This window comes from Coregonus lavaretus (assembly GCF_964263955.1).
Source record: "Coregonus lavaretus genome assembly, chromosome: 25".
Taxonomy (NCBI): Eukaryota; Metazoa; Chordata; class Actinopteri; order Salmoniformes; family Salmonidae; genus Coregonus; species Coregonus lavaretus.
Genome location: NC_140012.1, coordinates 45,102,415 through 45,119,831, shown reverse-complemented (window position 1 = coordinate 45,119,831; position 17,417 = coordinate 45,102,415). Strand labels below are relative to the sequence as shown.

Here is a 17,417-nt window from a genome sequence, read left to right as displayed (position 1 = left end):
CTGGGCTGAGTGGGAGCTGCCCTCCCATAGGGGTGCCAGGACAGAGAAGAGCTGGGACTGGGCTGTAGGGGAGCTGCCCTCCCATTGGGGTGCCAGGACAGAGAAGAGCTGGGACTGGGCTGTAGGGGAGCTGCCCTCCCATTGGGGTGCCAGGACAGAGAAGAGCTTGGACTGGGCTGTAGGGGAGCTGCCCTCCCATTGGGGTGCCAGGACAGAGAAGAGCTTGGACTGGGCTGAGTGGGAGCTGCCCTCCCATTGGGGTGCCAGGACAGAGAAGAGCTTGGACTGGGCTGAGGGGGAACTGCCCTCCCATTGGGGTGCCAGGACAGAGAAGAGCTTGGACTGGGCTGAGGGGGAGCTGCCCTCCCATTGGGGTGCCAGGACAGAGAAGAGCTTGGACTGGGCTGAGGGGGAGCTGCCCTCCCATTGGGGTGCCAGGACAGAGAAGAGCTTGGACTGGGCTGAGCGGGAGCTGCCCTCCCATTGGGGTGCCAGGACAGGGAAGAGCTTGGACTGGGCTGAGGGGGAGCTGCCCTCCCATAGGGGTAGGAGGGCCAAGAGACTGGAGGTTGCGGAACGGAGTGCTCGGGTCGGGATGTATGGTTTGAACATAGCCTGAAGGTAAGGAGGTGCAGTTCCCCTTGCTGCTCCATAGGCAAGCACCAGGGTCTTGAAGATGACGCCAGCTTCGACTGGAAGTCGGTGGAGTGTGCGGAGGAGGGGGGGTGACATGGGAGAATTTAGGAAGGTTGAACACAAGGAGGGCTGCAGCATTAAGGTTACCAAGGTGACCTTAAAGGGGCAGCTGAACATTTGTCTCATCTGTGATGTTCTGGTTAAAAGACTCGGGTCATAGTAAACATTGTACCACATTTACTTCTTACTAGTAATACATTTCATGTTTTAGAAACATTACTAAGCATGCTCATCAGTTTTTGTGTGTGTTGTGTAATTATTGACGAAAAACATATTTGGCCTGGTAAATAATCTGCGTGGCAGGTAAATCTTTTAAATCTGGTTAGTTACGCCCTGATCATATTGTGCAACAGCTGATGAAACTAACAGTGTGAAAAAATGTAATCAGTACCAAATAGAGCTTGTTCTGCAAAAACATCTTAACCCGGGGGGGAAGCCATGGGGGGGAAGCCATGGGGGGGAAGCCATGGCTACTCCGTGGAAAACACTGCCAATATTAGCATTTCTCATGCATACTGTTCAAATCATCTTGAAGTGACTTTGTTCAGCTTCAAAATCAATTTGAGATACTTTCGGATGCTTTTAAGTGGCCTTTTATTGTCCCCAGCACAAGGTGCACCTGTGTAATGATCATGCTGTTTAATCAGCTTCTTGATATGCCACACCTGTCAGGTGGATGGATTATCTTGGCAAAGGAGAAATGCTCACTAACATGGATGTGAACAAAATTGGAGAGAAATAAGCTTTTTGTGCATATGGAACATTTCTGAGATTTTCTTTTCAGCTCATGAAACATGGGACCAACACGTTACTTTGCGTTTATATTTTTGTTCAGTGTAGCTACCTACCCCCTCTACCTACCCCCTCTACCTACCCCTCTACCCACCCCTCTACCCACCCCTCTACCTACCCCTCTACCTACCCCCTCTACCCACCCCTCTACCCACCCCTCTACCCACCCCTCTACCTACCCCTCTACCCCCTCTACCCACCCCTCTACCCCCTCTACCCACCCCTCTACCTACCCCCTCTACCCACCCCTCTACCCACCCCCTCTACCTACCCCCCTACCCCCTCTACCCACCCCCTCTACCCACCCCCTCTACCCACCCCCTCTACCCACCCCTCTACCCACCCCTCTACCCACCCCTCTACCCTACCTACCCCCCTACCCCCTCTACCCACCCCCTCTACCCACCCCTCTACCCACCCCTCTACCCACCCCTCTACCCACCCCTCTACCTACCCCCTCTACCCACCCCCTCTACCCACCCCTCTACCCACCCCTCTACCCACCCCTCTACCTACCCCTCTACCCACCCCTCTACCTACCCCTCTACCCACCCCTCTACCTACCCCCTCTACCCACCCCCTCTACCCACCCCTCTACCCACCCCTCTACCCACCCCTCTACCCCCTCTACCCACCCCTCTACCCACCCCTCTACCCCCTCTACCCCCTCTACCCACCCCTCTACCCACCCCTCTACCTACCCCTCTACCCACCCCTCTACCTACCCCTCTACCCACCCCTCTACCTACCCCCTCTACCCACCCCCTCTACCCACCCCTCTACCCACCCCTCTACCCACCCCTCTACCCACCCCCCCACCCCTCTACCCCCTCTACCCACCCCTCTACCCACCCCTCTACCTACCCCCTCTACCTACCCCCTCTACCCACCCCTCTACCTACCCCTCTACCCACCCCTCTACCTACCCCTCTACCCACCCCTCTACCCACCCCTCTACCCACCCCTCTACCTACATCCTCTACCCACCCCTCTACCTACCCCCTCTACCCACCCCTCTACCCACCCCTCTACCCCCTCTACCTACCCCTCTACCCACCCCTCTACCCACCCCTCTACCTACCCCTCTACCTACCCCTCTACCCACCCCTCTACCCACCCCTCTACCCCCTCTACCCACCCCTCTACCTACCCCTCTACCTACCCCCTCTACCTACCCCTCTACCCACCCCTCTACCCACCCCTCTACCCACCCCCTCTACCCACCCCCTCTACCCACCCCTCTACCCACCCCTCTACCTACCCCTCTACCCACACCCTCTACCCACACCCTCTACCTACCCCCTCTACCTACCCCCTCTACCCCCTCTACCCACCCACTCTACCTACCCCCTCTACCCCGTCTACCTACCCCCTCTACCCACCCCTCTACCTACCCCCTCTACCCACCCCTCTACCTACCCCCTCTACCCACCCCCTCTACCTAGCCCCTCTACCCACCCCTCTACCTACCCCCTCTGCCTACCCCCTCTACCCACCCCTCTACCCACCCCTCTACCCACCCCCTCTACCCACCCCCTCTACCTACCCCCTCTACCTACCCCCTCTACCTACCCCCTCTGCCTACCCCCTCTACCCACCCCTCTACCCACCCCTCTACCCACCCCTCTACCCACCCCTCTACCTACCCCCTCTACCCACCCCCTCTACCTACCCCTCTACCCACCCCTCTACCTACCCCCTCTACCCACCCCTCTACCTACCCCTCTACCCACCCCTCTACCTACCCCCTCTACCCACCCCTCTACCCACCCCTCTACCTACCCCTCTACCCACACCCTCTACCTACCCCCTCTACCTACCCCCTCTACCTACCCCCTCTACCCACCCCCTCTACCTACCCCCTCTACCCCCTCTACCTACCCCCTCTACCCACACCTCTACCTACCCCCTCTACCTACCCACTTTACCCACCCCTCTACCCACCAACCCTACCTACCCCCTCTACCCACCCCTCTACCTACCCCCTCTGCCTACCCCCTCTACCCACCCCTCTACCCACCCCTCTACCCACCCCCTCTATCCACCCCCTCTACCTACCCCCTCTGCCTACCCCCTCTACCCACCCCTCTACCTACCCCCTCTACCCACCCCCTCTACCCACCCCTCTACCCACCCCTCTACCTACCCCTCTACCCACCCCTCTACCTACCCCCTCTACCCACCCCTCTACCTACCCCTCTACCCACCCCTCTACCTACCCCTCTACCCACCCCTCTACCTACCCCCTCTACCCACCCCTCTACCTACCCCTCTACCCACCCCTCTACCTACCCCTCTACCCACCCCCTCTACCTACCCCCTCTACCTACCCCTCTACCCACCCCTCTACCTACCCCCTCTACCCACCCCCTCTACCCACCCCCTCTACCCACCCCTCTACCTACCCCTCTACCCACACCCTCTACCCACACCCTCTACCCACACCCTCTACCTACCCCCTCTACCTACCCCCTCTACCCACCCCCTCTACCTACCCCCTCTACCCCCTCTACCTACCCCCTCTACCCACACCTCTACCTACCCCCTCTACCTACCCCCTCTACCTACCCCCTCTACCCACCCCCTCTACCTACCCCCTCTAGCCACCCCTCTACCTACCCCCTCTGCCTACCCCCTCTACCCACCCCTCTACCCACCCCTCTACCCACCCCCTCTACCCACCCCCTCTACCCACCCCCTCTACCTACCCCCTCTGCCTACCCCCTCTACCCACCCCTCTACCTACCCCCTCTACCAACCCCCTCTACCTACCCCCTCTACCCACCCCTCTACCTACCCCTCTACCCACCCCCTCTACCCACCCCTCTACCTACCCCCTCTACCCACCCCTCTACCCACCCCCTCTACCCACCCCCTCTACCTACACCTATCCCATCCTCACAAGCTCTGGTCTGATGCAACCGTTTTTACCTCCGTCGACTCTAAACTGGAGCAGACTGAGAGACCCTTGACCTCTGGCCTGATAAAGCAGTCAGCCGGTCAGAGTGAGGACTGTAACGGTGGTATTAAAACGCTTCCTGGTTCCTTTTTTTATGGCCCAGTTGACTCATAGCAGCATTCCAGCCAAGGTTAATGTTTGATTGGGGAGGGAGGGATGGAGAGCCAAAGACGGTCATTCTCTGAAGAGCTATCCTTCTATCATCTCTTCTTCCTCCTATCCTCTCCTCCTATCCTCTCCGTAGTCCGCTACTATCTCTGACACTGGACTGGGGGATGAAGGGGGAGGACACTGGGGAGGGATGAAGGGATGCTGAGCCAAAATCATTCTCTAAAGACCTGTCCTCCTCTGTTCACTCCCTAATGTACTCCTGAGTGGCGCAGTGGTCTAAGGCACTGCATCGCAGTGCTTACTGTGCCACTAGAGATCCTGGTTCAAATCCAGGCTCTGTCGCAGCCGGCCGCGACCGGGAGACTCATGGGCGGCACACAATTGGCACAGCGTCGTCCAGGGTAGGGGAGGGAATGGCCGGCAGGGATGTAGCTCAGTTGATAGAGCATGGCATTTGCAACGCCAGGGTTGTGTGTTCGATTCCCACGGGGGGCCAGTATAAAAAAAAAAAATGTAATCACTAACTGTAAGTCGCTCTGGATAAGAGCGTCTGCTAAATGACTAAAATGTAAAAAAAAAATGTAATGCTCTTCCTCTGTCCTCTCCTCCCAGTGGCCTGTTTCAGCCACATCAGAATATAGCTAGGCTATCAGGAATACGAAGGAGTTTATGCTCTGCTTGGCATTTAGCACTTCTCAACATGGCATCCTGAATGTAGATTCAGATTCTCTGTCTGTCTGTGGACTTCAGCTCTGTGTGTGTTTCTCAGAGGAGTTTGGAATAATCAGAAGACTCATTTCAGTTTCCCTGCAACAATGGACAATAAAGTAATCATCTTTCTCTTCATGAATCTGATTATTGTGTGGGATCATTTCTCCTGTCCAATGTGGACTTCTTCAACTTCATAGATAAATCATTAGTCCAGTCCTGAATCCTTCGGGCCTCTGAAGATGTGCTGTGTATGTTTCTAGAGAGGGCTGATATAGAGATTTTTGAGGATGATGGGTGGATGTGAAATGAAGCTCAGGTTATTTAAATCCGCCAGATTGAAGCAGAGCAGTCATGACTCATCAACGCTTTCCAAGGGAATTAATTCTAATTTCTTCTTGATTGTGTTGCTGTCCCAGTTTCTGTGGTGCCTACTATCTGCAGCATGGACTGAGACAGGAGAGAGTGAGTTATGGGCCCCCCGAGTTATGGGCCCCCCGAGTTATGGGCCCCCCGAGTTCTACCTGCCTGGCTGTAAGATGCTGTGAGGGCAGGGAGACTCCTCTGCTCTGTGGTAGGACTAGAAGGGTGTTGGTGTTGGTCTGTTTAGCCCCATATAGGTAGATATATTTGGTGTTGGTCTGTTTAGCCCCATATAGGTAGATATATTTGGTGTTGGTCTGTTTAGCCCCATATAGGTAGATATATTTGGTGTTGGTCTGTTTAGCCCCATATAGATAGATATATGGGTAGTAAGTAGGTAGAAACAATGTGTACCTCTGTGACTCCCACAACACCTTATATAAGAAAACACAGACCCATACAATATAGACTATAGCTACACACCCCATTAAACACACCAATCCCTGTGAACCCAGCTCCACACCCCATTAAACACACCAATCCCTGTGAACCCAGCTCCACACCCCATTAAACACACCAATCCCTGTGAACCTAGCTCCACACCCCATTAAACACACCAATCCCTGTGAACCCAGCTACACACCCCATTAAACACACCAATCCCTGTGAACCCAGCTCCACACCCCATTAAACACACCAATCCCTGTGAACCAGTGGACTTTCAAGTAAAAGTAAGGAGGTGTTATTCCCCTACATTCTAATCCCCTACATTCTAGTCCCCTACATTCTAGTCCCCTACAATCTATTCCCCCTACATTCTCTTCCCCTACATTCTCTTCCCCTACAATCATTCCCCCTACATTCTATTCCCCCTACATTCTATTCCCCCTACATTCTCTTCCCCTACATTCTATTCCCCTACAATCTATTCCCCCTACATTCTCTTCCCCTACATTCTCTTCCCCTACAATCATTCCCCCTACATTCTATTCCCCCTACATTCTATTCCCCCTACATTCTCTTCCCCTATATTCTATTCCCCCTACATTCTAGTTCCCCTACATTCTATTCCCCTACATTCTATTCCCCCTACATTCTAGTTCCCCTACATTCTATTCCCCTACATTCTATTCCCCCTACATTCTATTCCCCTACATTCTATTCCCCTACATTCTATTCCCCTACATTATATTATCCTACATTATATTCCCCTATATTCTAGTCCCCCTACATTCTAGTCCCCCTACATTCTATTCCCCCTACATTCTATTCCCCATACATTCTATTCCCCCTACATTCTAGTTCCCCTACATTCTAGTCCCCCTACATTCTAGTCCCCCTACATTCTATTCCCCCTACATTCTATTCCCCCTACATTCTAGTTCCCCTACATTCTAGTTCCCCTACATTCTAGTTCCCCTACATTCTATTCCCCCTACATTCTATTCCCCCTACATTCTAGTTCCCCTACATTCTAGTCCCCCTACATTCTATTCCCCCTACATTCTATTCCCCCTACATTCTAGTTCCCCTACATTCTAGTTCCCCTACATTCTAGTTCCCCTACATTCTATTCCCCCTACATTCTATTCCCCCTACATTCTAGTTCCCCTACATTCTAGTTCCCCTACATTCTAGTTCCCCTACATTCTATTCCCCCTACATTCTATTCCCCCTACATTCTATTCCCCCTACATTCTAGTTCCCCTACATTCTAGTCCCCCTACATTCTATTCCCCCTACATTCTAGTTCCCCTACATTCTAGTTCCCCTACATTCTAGTTCCCCTACATTCTAGTCCCCCTACATTCTAGTCCCCCTACATTCTAGTTCCCCTACATTCTAGTTCCCCTACATTCTAGTCCCCCTACATTCTAGTCCCCCTACAATATATTCCCCTTACATTCTATTCCCCTATATTGTGCTGTAGAGAAGATAATTTCTCCCAAGAAAAGACAAATGACTTTAGCCTATCTGGATTCTAAACTAGATTATCTTGGACTCAGAAAAACAGCCAAATGAATGCAGGTAATTGACATACAAATGATGCTGCTTAAATAGTTTGTCAGCTGAATGTATGGGTGTTGATAGTGATGTTGTTTACCCTCTCAGAGAGCCTTCATGCAGGGGCAGGGACAAGGACAGGAGAATGTATTGGTGATCATAGTGTTGTAGGCTTGGGCGGTATCCAGATTGTCATACCTTCATACCAACTTTGTGCCATACCGGGATATTCGGTAATACCGGCACTGAACACAAGGGGTGCTGTATTTAAATGTTTTTAATGTTTTTAAACCCCGCTGATACTCTGTAATCCGAAGGTTAGCAATGCTGACAAGTACATGTAAAATCCCATAGAGAATGCTAACTAAATGCTAACGAGTGCATTGTGAACATTTATACAGTTTCTGATCTAAAGTATACAATTATACAAGTAACTCAAAAATGTTACTCCCAGTTTGCTGCACGCACAAAACAAATATTAGCAAGCAAGGCTCTTGATCCAGGAGAGGATTCTCTGCTGTTACCAAGCGAATGCTTGATTTTGGAAGAAGCGAACCACTTAGCTAGATAGCTAACTAGCCACTAAATTAGCAAACCAAATGCACAACTGCAGAGCATTTAGCACATTTTAGACAGTTAACTTAATAGTTATAAGATATCTAGCTGGCAAACATTTAGTTGTGAATTCGATCCTGTGATTAGATCACCTGGTGCATGCTGCAAAACAGGGAGTGACTCACAAGGCTCCGGTCTCATCGTTGTGTGCTTGTAAATAAACACCATGTGACTGGGGACTAAATCAAATCAAGCTTTATTTATACAGCACATTTCAGACATGGAATGCAACACAATGTGCTTTACAGAAGAAGAAAAAAAACTCATAAAAAACAATAAATAAAAGCTGAAATATTTACTACACTACAAACAAATAATTACTCAAACTGAACAACCAAAAAGCCTCCTGAGGAAAAGCAAAGCTAAAAATATGTTTTAAGATCTCTTTTAAAATTTCAGCCCCCCTCAGGATCTCTGGCAGGCTGTTCCAGAGGCTGGGGGCATAGTAACTAAAGGCTGCCTCTCCATGCCTCTTGATCCTAGGCTTTGGGATAGTTAAAAGGCCAGTGCCAGAGGACCTGAGGGACGTACTGGGTACATAACTTAAAAGCATGTCTGATATGTATTGAGGTGCACAATCGTCGAACAATCTTTAAATTAATTCTAAAACAGTGCAGTGACCTTAAAACCGGTGTAATGTGTGCTCTCCGTTTGGTCTTGGTCAGTACTCGTGTTGCAGCATTCTGGTTGTTTTGCAGTTGACCAATGTCTTTCTTGGGTAGACCAGACAGGAGAGCATTACAGTAGTCAAGCCTGCTTGTAATAAAGCATGGATGAGTCTCTCTGTATCCGCCTGAGAGAGAAACGGCCGCACCTTGGCAATGTTCCTCAGGGGGTAAAAAGCTGTTTTGGTCACATTCCTGATGTGTGATTCGAAATTTAGTTCAGAATCTAAAATAACACCTGGGTTTTTTACCTGGTGTTTTATCTCTATTGCCTGTGAATTATAATGTGCGGCTAGATTCTCTCTCTGTGCTTTGGCTCCAACAATAAGTACCTCGTCTTGTCTTTTAAATACATTTTAAACTAAAAAAATCATTTAGCTGTTTGAATACCAATTTCTCCAGAAGTTTGCTTAAGAATGGAAGGTTGGAGATTGGCCGGAAATGGCTAAGAGCTGAAGAATCCAGATGACTTTTCTCCAGAAGGGGTTTCACTATAGATTACTTTTCTCCAGAAGGGGTTTCACCATAGATGACTTTTCTTCAGAAGGGGTTTCACCATAGATGACTTTTCTTCAGAAGGGGTTTCACCATAGATGACTTTTCTTCAGAAGGGGTTTCACCATAGATGACTTTTCTCCAGAAGGGGTTTCACCATAGATGACTTTTCTCCAGAAGGGGTTTCACCATAGATGACTTTTCTTCAGAAGGGGTTTCACCATAGATGACTTTTCTTCAGAAGGGGTTTCACGATAGATGACTTTTCTCCAGAAGGGATTTCACCATAGATGACTTTTCTCCAGAAGGGGTTTCACCATAGAGGACTTTTCTTCAGAAGGGGTTTCACCATAGATGACTTTTCTTCAGAAGGGGTTTCACCATAGATTACTTTTCTCCAGAAGGGGTTTCACCATAGATGACTTTTCTCCAGAAGGGGTTTCACCATAGATGACTTTTCTTCAGAAGGGGTTTCACCATAGATGACTTTTCTCCAGAAGGGGTTTCACCATAGATGACTTTTCTCCAGAAGGGGTTTCACCATAGATGACTTTTCTCCAGAAGGGGTTTCACCATAGAGGACTTTTCTTCAGAAGGGGTTTCACCATAGATGACTTTTCTCCAGAAGGGGTTTCACCATAGATGACTTTTCTCCAGAAGGGGTTTCACCATAGATGACTTTTCTTCAGAAGGGGTTTCACCATAGATGACTTTTCTTCAGAAGGGGTTTCACTATAGATGACTTTTCTCCAGAAGGGGTTTCACCATAGAGGACTTTTCTTCAGAAGGGGTTTCACCATAGATGACTTTTCTTCAGAAGGGGTTTCACCATAGATTACTTTTCTCCAGAAGGGGTTTCACCATAGATGACTTTTCTCCAGAAGGGGTTTCACCATAGATGACTTTTCTTCAGAAGGGGTTTCACCATAGATGACTTTTCTCCAGAAGGGGTTTCACCATAGATGACTTTTCTCCAGAAGGGGTTTCACCATAGATGACTTTTCTCCAGAAGGGGTTTCACCATAGAGGACTTTTCTTCAGAAGGGGTTTCACCATAGAGGACTTTTCTTCAGAAGGGGTTTCACCATAGATGACTTTTCTTCAGAAGGGGTTTCACCATAGATGACTTTTCTTCAGAAGGGGTTTCACCATAGATGACTTTTCTTCAGAAGGGGTTTCACCATAGATGACTTTTCTCCAGAAGGGGTTTCACCATAGATGACTTTTCTTCAGAAGGGGTTTCACTATAGATGACTTTTCTTCAGAAGGGGTTTCACCATAGATGACTTTTCTTCAGAAGGGGTTTCACCATAGATGACTTTTCTCCAGAAGGGGTTTCACCATAGATGACTTTTCTTCAGAAGGGGTTTCACCATAGATGACTTTTCTCCAGAAGGGGTTTCACCATAGATGACTTTTCTTCAGAAGGGGTTTCACCATAGATGACTTTTCTTCAGAAGTGGTTTCACCATAGATGACTTTTCTCCAGAAGGGGTTTCACCATAGATGACTTTTCTTCAGAAGGGGTTTCACCATAGATGACTTTTCTCCAGAAGGGGTTTCACCATAGATGACTTTTCTCCAGAAGGGGTTTCACCATAGATGACTTTTCTCCAGAAGGGGTTTCACCATAGATGACTTTTCTCCAGAAGGGGTTTCACCATAGATGACTTTTCTCCAGAAGGGGTTTCACCATAGATGACTTTTCTTCAGAAAGGGTTTCACCATAGATGACTTTTCTTCAGAAGGGGTTTCACCATAGATGACTTTTCTCCAGAAGGGGTTTCACCATAGATGACTTTTCTTCAGAAGGGGTTTCACCATAGATGACTTTTCTCCAGAAGGGGTTTCACCATAGATGACTTTTCTTCAGAAGGGGTTTCACCATAGATGACTTTTCTCCAGAAGGAGTTTCACTATAGATTACTTTTCTTCAGAAGGGGTTTCACCATAGCAGTGTTTAGTGCAGTGGGGAAAGTGCCTGTAAACAGGGAGTGATTAACAATAGCTTGCACTTCTTCAGATACGCAATTAAAAACTGCTTCGAAGAAGGTGGTGGGGATAGGATCAAGAGAAGGCAGGTAGAAGGCTTAAGTTGTGATATCACTTTCCTGAGCGTGTCTGTGTCAACCAGGGAAAATAAATCCATAGTTCCTTTGCGTGGTAGGCTAGGGCACATATCATCACACTTCTCATCAGGCCTTGCTTGACTCATACCCAGCCTAATGTTGGTTATCTTATCTCTGAAATATGCCGCAAACTCATCATATTTACAGTGGGGGGGAAAAGTATTTAGTCAGCCACCAATTGTGCAAGTTCTCCCACTTAAAAAGATGAGAGAGGCCTGTAATTTTCATCATAGGTACACGTCAACTATGACAGACAAAATGAGAAAAAAAATCCAGAAAATCACATTGTAGGATTTTTTTTACATTTATTTGCAAATTATGGTGGAAAATAAGTATTTGGTCAATAACAAAAGTTTCTCAATACTTTGTTATATACCCTTTGTTGGCAATGACACAGGTCAAACGTTTTCTGTAAGTCTTCACAAGGTTTTCACACACTGTTGCTGGTATTTTGGCCCATTCCTCCATGCAGATCTCCTCTAGAGCAGTGATGTTTTGGGGCTGTCGTTGGGCAACACAGACTTTCAACTCCCTCCAAAGATTTTCTATGGGGTTGAGATCTGGAGACTGGCTAGGCCACTCCAGGACCTTGAAATGCTTCTTACGAAGCCACTCCTTCGTTGCCCGGGCGGTGTGTTTGGGATCATTGTCATGCTGAAAGACCCAGCCACGTTTCATCTTCAATGCCCTTGCTGATGGAAGGAGGTTTTCACTCAAAATCTCACGATACATGGCCCCATTCATTCTTTCCTTTACACGGATCAGTCGTCCTTGTCCCTTTGCAGAAAAACAGCCCCAAAGCATGATGTTTCCACCCCCATGCTTCACAGTAGGTATGGTGTTCTTTGGATGCAACTCAGCATTCTTTGTCCTCCAAACACGGTGAGTTGAGTTTTTTAACCAAAAAGTTATATTTTGGTTTCATCTGACCATATGACATTCTCCCAATCCTCTTCTGGATCATCCAAATGCACTCTAGCAAACTTCAGACGGGCCTGGACATGTAGTGGCTTAAGCAGGGGGACACGTCTGGCACTGCAGGATTTGAGTCCCTGGCGGCGTAGTGTGTTACTGATGGTAGGCTTTGTTACTTTGGTCCCAGCTCTCTGCAGGTCATTCACTAGGTCCCCCCGTGTGGTTCTGGGATTTTTGCTCACCGTTCTTGTGATCATTTTGACCCCACGGGGTGAGATCTTGCGTGGAGCCCCAGATCGAGGGAGATTATCAGTGGTCTTGTATGTCTTCCATTTCCTAATACTTGCTCCCACAGTTGATTTCTTCAAACCAAGCTGCTTACCTATTGCAGATTCAGTCTTCCCAGCCTGGTGCAGGTCTACAATTTTGTTTCTGGTGTCCTTTGACAGCTCTTTAGTCTTGGCCATAGTGGAGTTTGGAGTGTGACTGTTTGAGGTTGTGGACAGGTGTCTTTTATACTGATAACAAGTTCAAACAGGTGCCATTAATACAGGTAACGAGTGGAGGACAGAGGAGCCTCTTAAAGAAGAAGTTACAGGTCTGTGAGAGCCAGAAATCTTGCTTGTTTGTAGGTGACCAAATACTTATTTTCCACCATAATTTGCAAATAAATTCATAAAAAATCCTACAATGTGATTTTCTGGAGAAAAAAATTCTCAATTTGTCTGTCATAGTTGACGTGTACCTATGATGAAAATTACAGGCCTCTCTCATCTTTTTAAGTGGGAGAACTTGCACAATTGGTGGCTGACTAAATACTTTTTTTCCCCACTGTAGATGTCGAGGAAAGTTCACATATGTTTGCGGGGGTAGGATTTATCAGGCCATCCAATAGTCGAGAAGAGCACTCTCAAATTATTCTGATTTAATAGTGATGAAGTTAGAAAAATTAGCCCGTCTGGCATTTCTAAATGTCTTGTGATACAGTACCAGTCAAATATTTGGACAAACCTACTCATTCCAGGGTTTTTCTTTATTTTTACTATTTTCTACATTGTAGATTAATAGCGAAGACATCAAAACTATGAAATAACACATACAGTGAGGGAAAAAAGTATTTGATCCCCTGCTGATTTTGTACGTTTGCCCACTGACAAAGACATGATCAGTCTATAATTCTAATGGTAGGTTTATTTGAACAGTGAGAGACAGAATAACAACAAAAAATCCAGAAAAAAGCATGTCAAAAATGTTATAAATTGATTAGCATTTTAATGAGGGAAATAAGTATTTGACCCCTTTGCAAAACATGACTTAGTACTTGGTGGCAAAACCCTTGTTGGCAATCACAGAGGTCAGACCCTTCTTGTAGTTGGCCAAAAGGTTTGCACACATCTCAGGAGGGATTTTGTCCCACTCCTCTTTGCAGATCTTCTCCAAGTCATTAAGGTTTCGAGGCTGACGTTTGGCAACTCGAACCTTCAGCTCCCTCCACAGATTTTCTATGGGATTAAGGTCTGGAGACTGGCTAGGCCACTCCAGGACCTTAATTCTATTTATTTATTTATTTATTTAACCTTTATTTAACCAGGAAGGTTAATGTGCTTCTTCTTGAGCCACTCCTTTGTTGCCTTGGCCGTGTGTTTTGGGTCATTGTCATGCTGGAATACCCATCCACAACCCATTTTCAATGCCCTGGCTGAGGGAAGGAGGTTCTCACCCAAGATTTGACGGTACATGGCCCCGTCCATCGTCCCTTTGATGCGGTGAAGTTGTCCTGTCCCCTTAGCAGAAAAACACCCCCAAAGCATAATGTTTCCACCTCCATGTTTGACGGTGGGGATGGTGTTCTTGGGGTCATAGGCAGCATTCCTCCTCCTCCAAACACGGCGAGTTGAGTTGATGCCAAAGAGCTCGATTTTGGTCTCATCTGACCACAACACTTTCACCCAGTTCTCCTCTGAATCATTCAGATGTTCATTGGCAAACTTCAGACAGCCCTGTATATGTGCTTTCTTGAGCAGGGGGACCTTGCGGGCGCTGCAGGATTTCAGTCCTTCACGGCGTAGTGTGTTACCAATTGTTTACTTGCTGACTATGGTCCCGGCTGCCTTGAGATCATTGACAATATCCTCCCATGTAGTTCTGGGCTGATTCCTCACCGTTCTCATGATCATTGCAACTCCACGAGGTGAGATCTTGCATGGAGCCCCAGGCCGAGGGAGACTGACAGTTATTTTGTGTTTCTTCCATTTGCGAATAATCGCACCAACTGTTGTCACCTTCTCACCAAGCTGCTTGGCGATGGTCTTATAATAATAATAATAATAATAATATAATATGCCATTTAGCAGACGCTTTTATCCAAAGCGACTTACAGTCGTGCGTGCATACATTTTTGTGTATGGGTGGTCCCGGGGATCGAACCCACTACCTTGGCGTTACAAGCGCCGTGCTCTACCAGGTCTTGTAGCCCATTCCTACTAAAGGACACCAATAAGAAGAAGAGACCTGCTTGGGCCAAGAAACACGAGCAATGGACATTAGACCGGTGGAAATTTGTCCTTTTGGTCTGGAGTCCAAATTTGAGATTTTTGGTTCCAACCACTGTTTCTTTGTGTGGGTGAACGGATGATCTTCGCATGTGTATTTCCCACCGTAAAGCATGGAGGGGAAGGTATTATGGTGTGGGGGTGCTTTTTGCTGGTGACACTGTCTGTGATTTATTTATAATTCAAGGCACACTTAACCAGCATGGCTACCACAGCATTCCTGTCGTTGCAATGTTTCTTCAGGTACTCGTTCAGGGCAAAGAGTCGGCTGAAACGTTCCGAACCACTTCGGTAGCACGGGAGGGGGCCAGAGATAATTATTATCTTCCCTGTGCTAGCGAGGGTGTTTAAAAAAATGTTGTAGTCCTCCCTCAGTTCCTCAGATCGGTGAAAACAAAGGTTTTTAAAACCTACGTGAGTGACGATGGTGTCAATATTGGAGTAGTTGGCCAGAACCGTGGGCAGGAGGAAGTTGGTCGGTCCACAGATCGTAGGCAGGCAAAAACCTCTCACCATCGAGCTGCCCACGATGAAAACCTCTCACCATCGAGCTGCCCACGATGAAAACCTCTCACCATCGAGCTGCCCACGATGATGGAATCCGATGGGGAAGTGAGCTGCTGAACTGCTGTGGGGGAGGGAGCCACTGGTTTACAGCCAGGATCCGTGCTGACTCATGGGGCTGGTAGGTCCGTCTCAAGCGGGGAAAAGCTGTTTGACAGCTGGATATGATCTTCTCGGATAGATGAAGGGTGGCCAGACTGCCTCCCCGATCTCCTACGCCTTGCGAGTGTCCAGTCTCCCATGGGCAGCGGAGTTGAGCTCAACATCTGTCCGTTGTATTGGGACAGATCAACGTCGCCCGACTCATCGACAGCTTTGCTATAGTAGTCATTTAACACTGAGATTGGGTTTGCCTGGGTTACAGCAAGGTCGGTGTACTTAGAAAGCAGGTTATCCTTTTCTCACAGCCGAGCTAACAGCCGGAGGATCTCTTCCCTGAGCTGCTTGACGGTGGTGCATTTAGGGCAGACAAAGCCCTGTCCATTTTCTAGTTCCACCTTATCTTCTTCATGTGATTGTGTGGAATCATCTCACACCTGAACCGTTTGTGCCCAGCCGTGGATAAAAATGCTGGTGGGCTAGCACTGCTAGTGTTAGCCTGCTCCGTTTTCATGATGGCTAGCAGCTATCTGGCTAGACACAAACGTGCAGTGCCAGCCGTAAAGGCTGAACGCGTCACGTAATCCGTAGCAATACAAACTTTAGCTATGATTTAAAACAATTTAATTAAAACGTTTTTCATAAAACCAACAAACCGAGTATAGACAGTACACTGTTCTGTTGCTTGCTTTGACTACCGTAAGCTTCATAATAATCTGACAGGTGAAATGAAGAACACAATGTTCTTTTATCTCCTAACGTATTGCAGGTATTTACTTAAAAAGTAGCTACAAATATTCAAATATGTTTAAAAAAAGTTCAAATAAATAGTTTCAACGGTATTGACAGTATTGAAAAACCATCCCGTGGCTATTTCCAAATACCCCTATATACGGTATATACACGGCATACCGCCCAAGCCTAGTGTGTTGATAGTGTGTGTATTTGTGATGCGTCTCCCCAGGCCCAGATAGCGTTCCTCCAGGGCGAGAGGAACGGCCAGGAGAACCTGAAGAAGGATCTGGTGAGGAGGATTAAGATGCTGGAGTACGCCCTCAGACAGGACAGGTACGTTACAGCACCTGACATCACACAGCATGTGTACTGTGCATCATCACATGACCCTATGACCTTTCACATTCATTCACCACACTGATATTGACAGAGGGCCTGACAGCCAAAGACGTCTCTACATCACATCTTCAAATGACCATGGAACTTAACACAGCAGAAAATCTACAATGACAGATGACAGGGTGACAAAGAGAGATGACAGGGTGACAAAGAGAGATGACAGGGTGACGAAGAGAGATGACAGGGTGACAAAGAGAGATGACAGGGTGACGAAGAGAGATGTGTGGAAGGATGGATCTGTTCTATATGGTGTCTGATTTAATGATGGCTGACCTTTCCTAGAACGGTTTCTGTCAGTCTTACCTTGGAAGATCGCTCCACTGTGAGGACCAGTCTCTACACCTGTCCTGTCCTTCCACTAAGAGGACCAGAGTCAAATCAAATTCAATTTTATTTGTCACATGTAAACAACAGGTGTAGACTAACAGTGAAATGCCAACTGACGGGTCCATCCCAACAATGCAGAGAGAGAAAAAAAAAATTATCGCAGAAAAAATAAGACGAGGAATAACTCCACAATGAGTAACGATAACTTGGCTATATACATGGGGTACCAGTACTGAGTCCATGTACAGGGGTACCAGGTCATTGAGGTAGTTATGTACATATAGGTAGG

General features: G+C 47.8%; 1 protein-coding gene across 1 annotated transcript in view; it reads left to right on the top strand.

Annotated features, from left to right (window-relative positions):
* Positions 1 to 17,417, top strand: part of LOC311100939 (striatin-like) — a 77,612-nt gene that overhangs the window by 25,064 nt on the left and 35,131 nt on the right. Inside the window, exon 2 of the mRNA XM_084141915.1 lies at positions 16,632 to 16,735. Within this exon, the coding sequence (XP_083998041.1) occupies positions 16,632 to 16,735 (104 nt within the window). The remainder of the gene's footprint in view (positions 1 to 16,631; positions 16,736 to 17,417) is intronic.